The following is a 16,189-nucleotide window of genomic DNA, read 5'->3' on the forward strand; positions in this document are numbered from 1 at the left end:
GAAAAACTTAATCCATAACCCTGTCCAGACAGGTACAAAAACAATTTTATATAGTCCACAAGGCCGAGGGGGTTACCGTACAACCCCCAGACCCCTTGGAATGATGTAGACTGGTCTTAAATTGTTCTTTGGGGTCTAGTCTGCTGAACGCATTTTTACATGTTCCCAAGAAAAAAATTCGGACGCACACTCGCGTCCCAGTCAATAAAATTAAGCCAAGCTCAACTTCAAAACCGCCATAAATCATATTTATATAAAGGAAACCACCACATATTTTATGTTTTCTTTTTCAATAGGGTCCTTTCTATACGAATATCCAAAATTTAAATATCTTCATTCTTTCACAAGTTATTAAGGCTTGCACTGGCCTACTATCAAATCTTTGACGAATTATCGTAAAATTGTCCTGCTGTTTTACTTTGTCACTGTAATAAAAAATCTTTCCGAACTTATTTTTATACAGGAACCTGCAGGGGTCTTCTAGGAATTATTTCAGTATGTTTGGATGAACATTGAACTATTTGGGGAGTCACACTGGTCGAGTTCTCCTGCACCCAAAATACTGTTTTGCCAGGAATCGCCTTTAAGTCGCAAAATCGTGTAGTTTTTGTGGCTAACATTGACATATACCATGTTCCCCAGCTTCAGAATACAATAAATACTTATTTGAATGATTTTCTTACAAAATACATTGTATATATCGTGCAAATAAGCGATATTAGGAAAAAGAAGGTTACCCACTGAGCACCTACCACCTGCCCCCTAACACTCACATGGATAAAGTAGACTGGTTTTAAACGTATTTAGTGTTCTGTGATGATTTTATAATTGTTTTCCACACAATTTAGCATCCTGAAGGTAACTGTGAGGCCATTGAGGGGCCAACATGTTTAGAAATGTAACAAGACTTTGTCCTGCTCTCCTATGTTCAAACAGTAAATATTTCAAGAATGTGATTTTATGGGGGTGATAATTTTATAGTGTGCTCTTGTTTGCTGTTGATGATTAACTAGTGGACAGTTTGGGATATCATGATTTCACATTTTACGTTTATTTTGTGTATCTGTTAAAATGAGCCTGGTAAAAGAACATGAAGAAATGGCATCAAGAAAGAGCAAATGTGAAACAATCTCCCATCAAAGGTTGAGGACGTCCACACTCCATTATAAATGTTGAAGAATTGACTGGAGAGCCTTTGGTCTGTATTTCTAACACAAACAGTTAGTTTCAGTGAGAGAAGCGTCAGTCAAGATATACGGATACGGATGATTTATTCATCAGGCCATAGCCCCTATGAAGGGGTACACAAACAACATTTGTTGCGTCACATTTGTTTGAATAAACACGAGAAAACCAAAATCACATGAAATCACATGAAACATAGATACATTTGCAAAACATATTATGAGGTTGCAATTTCTCTAAATTTAAACGCTTTGTGCAGGAAAATGGACAAATTCCATACATCATTTTGCCTTTTGGACGACATCAATAAGCACAACTTGAATGTACAAGGTTGTCGGAAATATCTGGCTGGAATATATCTTTCTCTTAACCCCTTAAGAGCCGAGCAGCTCAAAACAAAATGCACTTTGTCTTCTTTGTCTTCCTGGCATAATGGGCAAATCAAATCATTAACATCAAATTTACTGTATCTGTAACGATGTACAGCCAAACTCGACACACCCAACCTAAATCTTGTGGTTATTATTCTTAGATATTTGTCCATGTTTAACGTCAAATACAGTTTCATATCATGTAGTCCGCAAAATGTTCTATACATACTAAATCTATTACTGTTTTGAACATGCTCATTCCATGCTTGCCATCTACAATCAATTAAACGTTGATGAAAAATGTTAATGAAATCATTTATGCTACCCACACCTTGATTGAACCACACTTTGCCAAAACCATTTTCACACAGACAAATGCGTACATCAGTTAACCAATTTTTCTTTCCTCTAGAATCCAAATCAAACAACATTTTGTAAGTTTTCAACGGTATCCTATTTCATCCATTTGTACTAATCTAAGCCAATATCATATGCACTGAACAGCAGAATTTTTCAACTATAGGGTATCTATTAGTTTCACCATATACAAGGTCATTAGGGGTGCGCATATCAAGACCCAAAAACTTCTTCAAAGCAAATAGATGCACAGATTCACAATGAAACGCAGCGTTGTTTAAACCCCACAACTCTGAACCATATTGCACAATTGGCTGCACTTGAAAATCAAACATTTTCAGAAACAATTTCATGGAAGTATTATTCAATAAAGACAGTATTCTCATGATACATAATAACACATTTTTTGCCCTACAAGCAAGATCTTTGCAAGCCGAAACAAAGCTTAAACACGTAGTAAAAAATATCCCTAAATACATGTACACATTTACCACAGGCATTGTAACACTATCATAAAGCCATTTTTCCCTCACACCTAAGAATCCCCCCTTTCGAAATACAATAATATTACTCTTTTTCATATTAACCTTCAACTGAAGAGATGTGGCAGTTTGATGTAAGACATTTAATTGATTCTGCAGACCAACAACAGTCTCGGATTATAAAATAACGTCGTCAGCCAGCAAAAGAATAAACAGTTCAAATGCATCATTCAGTCAAGATATAGTTAGAGTGTGACTGATGGAAGATGCAGACTTCCTATATCACATGGACATGTCTGTAAATTTATGAGGACTCATGGAGATTGCTATAAAACGCTTCAGAATAAACCAAAAACAAAAAAAAACAAAAAAAAACCCAAACAAACAAAAAACAACAACAAAAACCGACCTTTGATGCCGAAGTTGTTCAATAGCAGCCGAAAACTTCTAGACATTCCTCCGAGACATCGGAGAAAGAATTTTGCAAGCCATAGTGCATTTTCTTTCAACAGAGAAGCACAAAAGAAAACTAGTTACACAAAATGCACACAGGGCATCAGAACAATGCAGATCAAAGACTCTCCAGTTGATTCTTCAACATTTACAATGCAGTCTGGGGCTTCTTCAACCTTTGATGGGAGATTTTCCTACTTGCTCTTTCTTTACGCCATTTCTTTTATCTTCTTTTACCATAACCAGGTTCACTTTAACAGATACACAAAATAAATGTAAATGTGAAACCATGATATCCCAAACTGTCCACTAGTTAGTCAACCGCAAACAAGAGCACACTATAAAATTATCGCCTCGCCTCTATAAAATCATATTCTTGAAATATTACCTGTCTTAGAAATATTTGCTTTTCGTCAAAATCATGTTACATTTATAAACATCAGGTTGGCCTCACGATGACCTCATAATTACCTTCAAGCAACTCGATCTGTGTCACTCCCAAATGGTCAACCAAACATACTGAAATAATTCCTAGAAGACCCCTGCAGGTCTCTGTATAAAGATATTTTCGGAAAGAGTGATACTGAAGTGATTTCAATTCTGGATATTTGTTCGTATAGAAAAGACCCTATTGAAAAAGAAAACATACAATACGCGGTGGTTTCCTTTACATAAATATGAGTTAATGACGGTTTGAATAGCTTGTCTTAATTTCACTGATCGGGGCACAAGGGGTACAACTGAGTGCGTCCCAGTTTTTTTCTTGAGAACATGTAAAAATGAGTTCAGCAGACCCCAAAGAAAAATTTAAAACTAGTCTACATAATTCCTTGAGGGGGTGGGGTGCACGGTAAGCCCCTTGGCCTTGCGGACTATACAACACTCACCATATGTATCATACATAACAATACATAAATAATCCGCATTTCATATCACAAAACTTAACACTAATATCACATTGCTAAAGACCATATCACAATACTTAAAAACAAAATTAAATTCATAAAATCAAAACCGACCACATACATCACAAGATATCTAAATTCACAAATACTCAATCCCCCCACCCTACCCCTTTCCAGACAACACCTCAACAACACAGTTTACAAGTTAAAACAAGTCGCATACATTACAATGCCCAAATTATTTACAGTACACCCTCCAGTCCCCTTACAGAAAGCCCCAGCAACATACCCAAAACAAGTAACCAGCACACACACACACACACACACACACACACACACACACATCAGGAGAGAAAGCTTAGCTATGTGCGTCTTCAGATTCTTTATTGAAGTTCAAAACAGAAACACGGAGTTTTTCTCAGGAATAGAGTTGGGTGTTCTAGTCAGTGGCGCCAAAGACAGAGAAATATTTGTTGCCAAAGGTCTCAATTAAGGAAGTACTGCGACACTGTCAGCAGAGAGGAGTCATTATGTAAACATAAGTATCTGCAGGGTTTCTGAGGTAAAACGAAAGAGAGAGAGAGAGATAACAATGACGATGATTTATTCAAGAAAGAGGTACAACTCGATATGTATACAACAAACAGAATGCACCAAATTGCTTATAACCCGCACACATGTGATTTCCTCAACACGCCGAGATTTGTATTACGAAGTAGCCCTACACATTCTTTTTGAAGGACTTGTACAAATACAAATCGCGATCTGGATGAGAGATGTCAATTCATATAATATACTTGGGTTGAAAATGAAAATACTTCATTCCAATCTGATTTGGAAAATATGTATCCAAACAGAATTACATACATCATACCATTGCAACTGAAATCACCGACCCTTTTCAATATTTTTTTATTTTATATAATTATACCCTTCCTCCCTGACCCGTTCAACAATTATTTGGACCCCACTGCTCAAAGCAGTATCCTACCCAGTTATGGGACCTATTTAAACGAAAGTATTCATGACCTTGCAATGTAGGCATTTGAGAAATGACATGATGCGTTTAACTGACTACTCCAATCAATAATAAGACAAAATACGATGCGAAATTACCCACACAAATCAACTCTTATTGTCTCCTTGTTTACCTTAGCCTGATTTGTGTGGGCAAATACAGAAAGAGCGGCTCTCTGATTGCCGCAAACTTGTTCTTTTAGTATTACTTTTTGGACCTAGCAATACAAGAAAGTTCAGCGACTGAATCTGTCTGAAAATTGCGGTGTACAATAACCCTCAAAATAGAGTCGAAAACACTGAAAATGTATTACAACATCTACTAATGGTGTACCGTTTCATCTATGCACGAAAATTGTCAAAATAAGTCCCTGTTTTCAATATATATATATATACATATACATACATACATATACATGTGTATATATATATATAGAGAGAGAGAGAGAGAGAGAGAGAGAGCATACAAATGAACTTTGGTATCACTGATCATATCATAATAAGTCAAATTATAAAATTAAAATCATATATATGCTCACTGAAACTGCTCAAGCTGCTGTTGATAAGGCTTTAACAAGAAGAAAAAGATCGCATAACCCTGTATTTCCAACAAAGGAATTTTCCCCTTAGCAGTTAAACGTAGATTTAACCACCTACGCAAGGTCGCGCATCAAGATGGATACAACACAATTTCTTCTTTTTTTTTCATAGAAATTTTCAGTGTTTTTTTGTTGCCTAAAAGTGCAAAATGGTGCATGTGGACTTGTTAACTGGCCTGGATTTTCCAAAGGAGTAAACTTCAGTTGATTTTTTCAGATTATATTGTGTAACTAAGTCTGCGACATCACTTCCCAGCGGGAGTTAGGATTTCCTTCATTGCACTGCACTGCACTGTAACACATTGTCATTTTTGTATGCCTTTTTCAGTTTTTCACCAGAATTATTAACATTTTTGTGGTTCTAAGGTAAGGTACTAATTGCTAATTATTTGGACGTCTGTTTTCATTGTTTGTTTTACTTACCAGATTGAGACAGTTGACTGAAAATCTCTTCTTACTTTTCATTTGTAATTTACCTTGCGATTATTATGAATCGCAATCATACAAACTCCACCAAAAACGCCACAGCGAAAACAGGTGACCAAAGCAAGAAAGTGAGCACAATGGATCTGTTTAGGGTGTGACGATGCCCTGGAAATGAGGTAACAAAGGCAACAGACTGCCATGGTTGTAAGAAATGGTGCCACTGCAGCTCTACTAAATTGATAGAAGCACAGGACAAGTGCTTGAGCAAAGGAGGAGACTTCGTGGTGCAGCTGTGCAACCAGGCAGAAATGAAGTTACAACTAGAATGGAAAGTCAACTGGACATTGTACTGATAATGCTTGATAATCTGTCAGTTAGAATGGACAATCTTGAGGCAAAACATGAACCCTGCAGTGCAGTTAGAATGGACAATCTTGAGGCAAAACATGAACCTTGCAGTGCAGTTAGAATGGACAATCTTGAGGCAAAACATGAACCCTGCAGTGCAGTTAGAATGGACAATCTTGAGGCAAAACATGAACCTTGCAGTGCAGTTAGAATGGACAATCTTGAGGCAAAACATGAACCTTGCAGTGCAGTTAGATAAGACAATCTTGAGGCAAAACATGAACCTTGCAGTGCAGTTAGATAAGACAATCTTGAGGCAAAACATGAACCTTGCAGTGCAGTTAGATAAGATAATCTTGAGGCAAAACATGAACCTTGCAGTGCAGTTAGATAAGACAATCTTGAGGCAAAACATGAACCTTGCAGTGCAGTTAGATAAGATAATCTTGAGGCAAAACATGAACCTTGCAGTGCAGTTAGATAAGACAATCTTGAGGCAAAACATGAACCTTGCAGTGCAGTTAGATAAGACAATCTTGAGGCAAAACATGAACCTTGCAGTGCAGTTAGATAAGACAATCTTGAGGCAAAACATGAACCTTGCAGTGAAGAGTCCAAAACAAAACAAAAAAATTCATGTGATGGAAAGGATGGAGATACGCATACTGTCAATCTCAGTTAGTCCAAAACAAAACAAAAAAATTCATGTGATGGAAAGGATGGAGATACGCATACTGTCAATCTCAGTCAAAGCAGGTAGAAATACAAACCCTTTATGGATGACAAGGAAAGTGGCTAAAAGTGTGACAAAGAAACACAAATTGTACGCAGATTTTTACAAACTGAACAAGGTCATGACTATACAGAACTTCGACAACAACAAAATGGACAGAAAAAGTATGGATCAGCATAAATGGAATAGAAAACAAGAGAGGCAAGGCCTTCAAGACACTTGTGATACACTTAAAAAAAAAAATCTAATCGTTAAAATGTGTTCTGTATTTGTTATTATAAAGCTTCGCATTTAAAAAAAAGAAAAGAAAAAAAAGAAGTCCTAACCAGATTCGAACCCCGCGTGTTAAGAGTGAGAAGAAGCTGCCTTAGCCATTACACTATTGTGGCTCCTTAACTGACGTTCTAAAATTTAACATTTGAACATACTTTTTTAAAACTATGAAGTCGGAAAGCATTCACTGTGTGCCCATCAATCTCTGTATCATATCACTGTCAGACGCACATGTAGAGTAGCATACATGTATAAAAGCACAAATTACAACATTAATTATTGTAGCATGTTCATAGACATACTTTGCATCGCTAAGACCTTGTCACAAGCTAGATCACAGGTTAAGCAAGAAGAAAATAAAAAACCTAAAACATGAAAACTAACTAATGATGATTTACTGTATTATAGGATAGACAAGAATTCCCATGCACAGGCCAGAAACATATACAGGCCAGTCACAAATGGGTTTTTCTATTGTTTTGTGCTTCTCTGGGTCCTCCCCAGCACCTACGGGTGTTTTTCTTTCTTCTTTGCATGAACTAGGCTGACCCTGGAGAAAGGTCCAGTGACGGTGAGGAAAGACCCACTGACCACAGGGAAAGTCCTGTTGACAGTGGGAAAGACTACAACTTGGGATTCTCTCTTGAGGACACACAAGACCGTATGGCTGTGTCTGGAGTGGCACTGTCTTCATGTGTTTGCGGGCATGGGCAGTTTGGTCTGTGGGGTGTGCTCTGCAGCTGGAGGGTGGTGTCTTTTGCTGGTGGGCTCTGCATTCATGAAATACTGGCTGGTACACCCATGGGGATACTTCTTTTAAGGCTGTCGCGAGTTGCATCCTGCAGTCTCTTTTGCCTCTGTTCAGGAGCAGTTATGTCCCTTGAATTCTTAATGGAGTGTCCGTGTGTGCCTGCACCCATCATGAACACAGCGCAGGCCTCCAAGGGTGGTGCAGGATTGTTCCAAGGGCGGGTGGAGACAGTGCTTCTCTGGGTCCTCCCCAGCACCTATGGGTGTTTCTCTTTCTTCTAGAGGCCAATCACAAAGGATTTTTCTATTGTTTCATTTACAATAGTTATAAGAAGATAAAAGAAAAAGATAAGAAGAAGAAATAACATGAAGACAGTGCAGCGATACGTAGCGAGACGTCAGCCTCTGGGACAACACACACACACACACACACACACACACACACACACTGCTTGCGAAACAGCACGAGAGAAAGAGAGCAGGCGCCAGCCAGCGACCAGCCAGGTAGAAAAGTGACACTTGATCAACCACTCTGTCTCTTTATGCAAGTTAAGCGGACTGCAAAGACAATCGCGTGTGCTACGAAGCTGACTGGCTCAAATCAGGCTAAATCTGATAAGAACTGTGTTTCTTTCTGGGTGTTTAGTGATAGATTTCTAAAGGATTCCTGAACTGATTTACGTCGGATAGGTTGCAAAAGAAAGAGCTCAACGCCTACTTTCTAATGAGTATAAAATGAAGTGTTGATTATTTAAGATGAATTTATAATCTTAATTTAAGTCACCTGAAAAGGGTCAGTTTTAGCGAGCTCATCGCGGAAATTTATAAACTGCGTTAAATCAATTTAATGTAGGCAAACATAAATGAAACAGATTTAAAGATGGAATTGCGACGATTCTGACAGAATATAGTACTTGTAGTTTACTGATCCGACAATAGAGATATTGATTAAATACACTGCGTCAGAAACACAGATGTCAGCTCACCCAATGGCGTACAGCGATGCTGGTTATGGAGTGGTTGTCGTTAAACGAGGAGGACAAAATGATGTAAGTTTAGCGTCAGTTGAAATCTTTAGACTGACGAACGATTAGACTGAAATTGAGCATGCTTCTAACTGATTAAAGTGTGTGTGTAAGCACAACAAATATAATATTGCAGTGAACGACACAGAGACTTGATTTAATAGATGATTAGGGAATAATTTTGGATATATTTTGCTGTGGATCTTTATCCTGTCCTGAGGATATTTTGAAGGATCAAAATCCTGTCGGATCAAAATCCTGTGGACGACGCCACTTTTGTAGCCGAGTGGACCGCACAAAAGTATTAATAATTATGATGACTGATTTGGATCAAAGAATTAGTATTTTAATGTGGACAAATGTAAAATGATGCATGTTGGCAGAAGAAATCCAAACAAAACATATACTATGCAACTGAATAATACTACAAACATAGTAAGACCATGTGAAAATGACAGAAATCTTTTATTTGACCTACACATTCATAGCTGCACAAATAAAGCAAATCAAATGATTGAAATAATCAAAAGAACTTTTACTTATCGTGACCGTGATATTTTTTGTAAAACTACATAAAAGTCTTGTGCAACCTCACTTGTAGTGTGGAAACACTGTGTGCTGGCCTTATCTGAAACGTCTCTCTACTGCAACTGAGAGGGTGCAGACAGTCTTTTTCTCCTATACATAAACGTCTCTCTATTGCAACTGAGAGGGTGCACAGAGTCTTTTTCTCCTATACATAAACCACCTTCCTGATGGCATCAAGTTGAGAATCCGCCTATTTGCCGACGACACCATGTGCAGCAAGACCATCACGAAGAAAAAAGACAAGCGAGTGCTGCAAGAAGACCTGCACTCCCTTGCCACCTGGGAGGAGAAGTGGTCCATGGAGTTCCATCCGCAGAAATGCTCAACGCTGAGAGTCTCTCAGAAGCGGAACAAGATTGCCCCTGTGTATGAGCTACATGGACAACACCTGGAGAATGTCAACACCACTAAATACCTTGGTGTCAACATCCAGGACAACATGCAGTGGGAATCTCACACTGACTCCATCACAAAGAAAGCCAGCAAGACCCTAGGCTTCGTCCGGCGCAACCTCAAGATCGGCAACAAGAAGGCCAAGGAAACTGTGTACAAAGCCCTTGTTCGCCCGCTTCTTGAATACGCAGCCACTGTCTGGGATCCCTACACTGCAAACGAGATTGAGGCCCTCGAGAAGATCCAACGAAGAGCAGCAAGATGGGTCTCAAATCGCCAACGCCAAACATCATGCATGAACTCCATCCTTGACTCTCTCAACTGGCCTTCCCTGCAACAGCGTCGTAAGAAAGCTGGCTTGGAGATGTTTTACAAATTCCATCACGGTCTCATCTCCATTGACTCCACATACCTGCCCAAACCATCCGACAGCAGGCTCAGCTCCAGGACAAACAACGACCTGAGCTACGACATCCCCACCTGCACGACATGGTACAGGCAAATGATGTTCTTCCTGAGGACCATACCAGAATAGAACAAGTTGCCTCAGGAGGTTGTGACGGCTGAGTCACTGGACTGCTTCAAGTCCAGGCTGGCCTCCCATCTTTAGAACCTGGAACAACTCCCGCCTCCCCATCACCCCCAACCCTCCCCCTTACCCTCCTCCTGACCACCGTTCCCCACAATCTCCCACCCCCCCTCCTGCCACCATTCCCAGTTACTTTACTTACCCCTGTCCTCCCCATCCACGGCTGCTGCAGAGGCTTGGCATCATGTCGGTGCACGCTGAATGTGCACTGGCTGGCCGGGCCACCAAAAAAAAATTTTTTTTTTTTTTTAAATCTCACAACAGCGCAATCTTCGGCAATCTCCCCAAACTACGACAGAATCATCAGTAGAATGATGTTGGTCGTATAAAGGAAGAAGAAGAAAACAACTGTACATGAAGCGCCGAACCTTGACCGAAATTTCTACCAAAATATGTTATAAAACAAAGTCTGGGAGAAGGGACGTTTAAATGTTACAAGCTTACTTTGTCCCCATCCTACTCCTCCTCCTTTGTGTCAGGTCAGGTCATTACATCTGCTACTGATAACCTGTAATCCAGTACAACCTGTTCAGGGTCGGGTTGCCGGCGACTAAACCGGCACTCCCACCGCTCCCTTCCGGGACTGGTGAGGCAGGTGGCTAGACACCCTTATGGAGATCCATAAAAGGGCGTCGGCTCAGGAGAGCCACCGACGGCCATCTAGCTCCACCATGCTGTGTGCATGCCACACGCAGTTGGCCCCCGGGGTGTGTCTACCCATGCATGCGAAGTCTGGATCCGGCAGAATCTGCCTATCGGTTCAACGGAAAGGAAGGCGGTTACAGCAACACACTGTGGAGTGCAGAGAGCAAGATGAGACACCGAAAGGATATCTTGGTCATCCACTGCATCTGTGCTCATCCTCCAGTCGTCTCGACTTAGTCTTGCCACTGGAAATTGGTGGACCCGGACGAGAGAGTGAGGTCGACGTTGTGCAACTCCTCTTCACTTTAAACAAACTCATCGCGCAAGTCATCAGTCATCCTTAATGAACTTTCATCCTTCATCATTTCATCACCCCCAAGTCCTGTGGCGACAGGCGAGCGACGAAACGACAGGTGTGGGTACACTGGCAGTCGCAGCCACAGACCTGCACGCAGGCGGCTCAGGCCATAGGGTCGTTCTTCGTCGACAGGAGCAGCGATGGAGCTCGGCAGCCGTCTGAGCGTCTGAGCAGTCCTCTTTAGGAATGCACTGCTCACCTCCCTGGCATGGGGAAGGGGCTAGAAAAGGTGCCCTAAAAATTGCCTGCTCCATGTCACCCTGGCCAGCATACCACGGCTGGCGGGGACCCTACATCAGCGGTCGAAACAAACAGAAAGAAAAGAAAAAAACAAGGATCATTCCTCTCACCATTGGTGCTTGGAACATAAGGACTCTCCTGGACAGAGATAACGCGGACAGACCCCAAAGGAGAACGGCACTAGTTGCATCCGAACTCGCCAGATACAACATTGACATCGCAGCCTTGAGTGAGACTCAGCTTGCAGGCGAAGGCGAGCTCTGTGAACGGGGATCTGGTTACACCTTCTTCTGGAGTGGACGAGGAAGCGAAGAGCGACGTGAGGCTGGCGTTGGTTTTGCAGTAAAAACAGCACTTGTCAGCAAGCTAGCTGGAATGCCAAAGGGAGTCAACAATAGGCTTATGACCATGAAACTCCCACTGGCATCTGGCCAGAAGGACCTTCACTCTGTCATTGCTGCTATCCCTAAAGCAGACAAGCTCATCATTCTTGGGGACTTCAATGCTAGAATTGGCTCTGACTACATCTCCTGGGATGGAGTGATTGGAAAGCACGGTGTGGGCCACTGCAACCCAAATGGATTGCTTTTGCTTCAGACCTGTGCAGAGCACGAACTGCTGATAACCAACACAGTTTTCTGCCTCCCTGCCCGTAACAGGACGTCATGGATGCACCCTCGCTCAAAGCATTGGCATCTCATCGATTATGTCATCGTCAGGAAAAGGGATAGGCAAGATGTACGTGTAACAAAGACCATGTGCGGCGCCGAGTGTTGGACAGACCATCGCCTTGTAGTCTCGAAGCTGAATATTCGAATCCAGCCCAAGAGACGCCCCCAAGGCCAGAAGGCTCCAAAACGGCTCAACATCGCTAAGCTGAAAAACATCACCATCAAACAGTCCTTTGTGGAGCTGATGGAAGATCGTCTGGAATCCACCTCTCTGGACAACCAGAATGTGGAGTCTGACTGGAGGACCCTGTGTGAGCTGATCTATAGTACAGCTTCAGAGACCCTGGGACCCATGACCAGAAAGCACAAAGACTGGTTTGATGAAAACTGTGATGAAATCAAGCAGCTTCTGGATGAGAAACGCCATCTGCATCAAGCCTACCTTTGAGCAACCCAAAGTCCACATAAAAAAAGGATGCGTACAATGCCATCCGCAGGACTGTTCAGCAAAAGTTACGTCAGATGCAGGATAAGTGGCTGAGTGACAAAGCTGATGAGATCCAGGGATATGCTGACAGGCACGATATGAAGAGGTTCTATGATGCCTTAAAAGAAGTCCATGGCCCCACATCCTCAGGATCATCCCCCCTCCTCAGTGCAGATGGGAATACCTTGATCACCGAGAAGGAGAAAATTCTCGAACGCTGGGCTGAGCACTTCAACAGTGTCTTAAATCGCCCTTCCTCCATAAATGATGAAGCCATAGACCGTCTCCCACAAGTCCCCATCAACGAAGCACTGGACGATCCGCCAACACTTCTTGAGACCCAGAAAGCAATCCGTCTGCTATCCAGTGGCAAAGCACCTGGCTCAGACTCCATACCAGCAGAGGTCTACAAGGATGGAGGCACTGTGCTGACTGAGAAGCTCCATCAGCTGTACTCACTCATGTGGAAAGAAGAGACGATCCCCCAGGATTTCAAAGATGCATCTATTATTCACTTGTACAAGCGAAAGGGTAACCGGCAAGCCTGTGATAACCATCGGGGCATTTCCTTGCTCTCCATCGCAGGCAAGATACTTGCCAGGATCCTACTAAACTGCCTCACAGCACACCTTGACCAAGGTCATTTGCCTGAGAGCCAATGTGGATTCCGGAAAGAGCGCGAAACCACCGACATGGTGTTTGCTGCAAGGCAGCTGCAAGAGAAATGTCAGGAGCAAAATGCTGATCTGTTCTCCACCTATGTCGACCTCACTAAGGCCTTCAACACCGTGAGTAGAGAGGGACTGTGGAAGATCATGGCCAAGTACCCTCGGAAATTTATTTCCTTGGTCAGCCAATTCCATGAAGGCATGCAGGCTCGAGTCCAGGACAATGGCGAAACATCTGCTGCTTTTGCTGTCACAAATGGTGTCAAGCAAGGCTGCGTCCTGGCTCCAACGCTGTTCAGCTTCATGTTCTCTGCAATGCTTACTGATGCCTTCAGAGATGGCAATGTTGGAATCGGCCTAAAGTACCGAACAGATGGCAAGTTGTTTAACCTCAGAAGGCTTCAAGCAAAAACGAAGGTCATGACAGACATCATCCGAGACTTTTTGTTTGCTGATGATTGTGCCCTCAACGCTGGATCTGAAGCTGAAATGCAACTCAGCGTCGACAAGTTTGCCAATGCCAGCAGGAACTTCGGCCTTACCATCAGCACGAGGAAAACTGAAGTTCTCCATCAGCCAGCCCCAGGGAAACCCTACGTTGAGCCCAACATCAGTCAAAGGTCAGAGACTCAGTGCGGTGGAGCGGTTCACATACCTTGGCAGCACACTGTCACGAAATGTGACCATCGACGATGAAGTGAATGTCAGGATTGCAAGAGCAAGTGCAACTTTTGGTAGACTCTATGCAAATGTCTGAACAGAAGAGGCATTGGTCTTGAGACCAAACTAAAGGTCTACAGAGCAGTAGTTCTCCCCACACTACTGTACGCCTGCGAAACTTGGACAGTGTACCAACGACATGCCAAGAAGCTGAACCACTTCCACACAACATGCCTAAGGAAGCTACTGAACAAGTGGCAAGACAGGACCCCAGACAGGGAGGTGCTTGCAAAAGCCACCCTTCCCAGCATCTTCACCATCCTGCTGCAGTCCCAGCTTCGCTGGGCTGGACACGTGGCGCGCATGCCAGACCATCGGCTGCCCAAAAGGCTCTTCTATGGCGAGCTGCAACAAGGGAAGAGATCACACGGAGGTCAGAAGAAGCACTTCAGAGATACTCTGAAAGTCTCTCTGAAAGCATTTGATATCAACCCTGACTCCTGGGAGGAATCTGCAGTGGACCGTGACAAATGGCGCGCTGCTGTGCACAAAGGCGCCAAGTTGTGCGAGGCCAACAGGACTGCTGCAGCTGTTCAGAAGAGGCAGGCCAGAAAGTCACGGGCAAACAAGCTCCCTGACAATGATATGCCTGTCTTTGTCTGCCCCAACTGTCAGCGAACATTTTGTGCGCAGATTGGACTATTCAGCCATCTGCGCATTCACAGATAGATTCATGAGCATCCTCCCCCCCACCCCACCACCACCCTTCCCCCATCCCCCAGCTGGATGACAACGATGGTCATCATTGATCTCGATGGACACACCACCACTCCTCCTCCTACTACTACAACTACTATGCACCTATCCATCTATCCATCCATTCACCTTTGTGTGTGCACTTCGGATACATGATTATCATTCTCGGAACAATATTTGGCGAACAGACCTTTGTTTAAAAGAATGAATGAAAGGGGAAAAGGAAAAAGAAAACAAAGACAGAAAAGAAACTTAAGAAAGTTACCTTTTCTACACATCCACTGGAAAGAGATTCAGATCTTCGGGGACTCTGGATTGCTGTTTCTGCTGCCAGACTGCTTCCTGTTGTGATGAGAACTGACCATGAATTCCACTTTTTAACATACAGTTTTACGTCACCAGTCCTTTCTGAAACATTTTTTTCTTGTCCATTCATTATACATGACATCAGAAAGGCTCGAGTAGGACTTTGTTATAAAAAAATTTTAAAAAAAAGAAAAGAAAAAAATAAATAATTCTAAGATACATCCCATTTCAATCTGTTTAATCTATTTGTCTATGAAAACAGGTCACATAGACACTAAATTGGTCACAACAACACTTGGTTACACTGACACTAAATTGGTCACAACGACACTTGGTCACATCGACACTAAATTGGTCACAATTGGTCAGAACGACACTAAAATTGGTCACATCGACACTTGGTCACAACGACACTTGGTCACATCGACACTAAATTGGTCACATCGACACTTGGTCACATCGAATCTAAATTGGTCACAATGACACTTGGTCACATCGACACTACATTCACGACACTTGGTCACAACGACACTTGGTCACAATGACACTTGGTCACATCGACACTAAATTGGTCACAACGACACGTGGTCACATCAACACTACATTGGTCACAATGACACTTGGTCACATCAACACTACATTCACGACACTTGGTCACAACGACACTTGGTCACAATGACACTTGGTCACATCGACACTAAATTGGTCACAACGACACGTGGTCACATCAACACTAAATTGGTCACAATGACACTTGGTCACATCGACACTAAATTGGTCACAATGACACTTGGTCACATCAACACTACATTCACGACACTTGGTCACAACGACACTTGGTCACAATGACACTTGGTCACATCGACACTAAATTGGTCACAACGACACGTGGTCACATCAACAC

At 42.4% G+C, this 16,189-nt stretch overlaps 1 protein-coding gene across 4 annotated transcripts in view; it reads right to left on the reverse strand.

The window, feature by feature from the left end:
* LOC143275469 (uncharacterized) overlaps positions 1–16,189 on the reverse strand; it is a 75,736-nt gene that overhangs the window by 2,595 nt on the left and 56,952 nt on the right. For 2 of the 4 annotated variants that reach the window (XM_076579617.1, XM_076579615.1), the window contains 2 exons: positions 15,245–15,321; positions 6,914–6,938 (listed from right to left, as the gene is read on the reverse strand). In XM_076579617.1, coding sequence (XP_076435732.1) covers positions 6,914–6,938; positions 15,245–15,321 — 102 coding nt within the window. The remainder of the gene's footprint in view (positions 1–6,913; positions 6,939–15,244; positions 15,322–16,189) is intronic. The other 2 variants (XM_076579616.1, XM_076579614.1) reach the window with 1 other exon arrangement.

Source organism: Babylonia areolata, chromosome 30 (genome assembly GCF_041734735.1).
Source record: "Babylonia areolata isolate BAREFJ2019XMU chromosome 30, ASM4173473v1, whole genome shotgun sequence".
Taxonomy (NCBI): domain Eukaryota; kingdom Metazoa; phylum Mollusca; class Gastropoda; order Neogastropoda; family Buccinidae; genus Babylonia; species Babylonia areolata.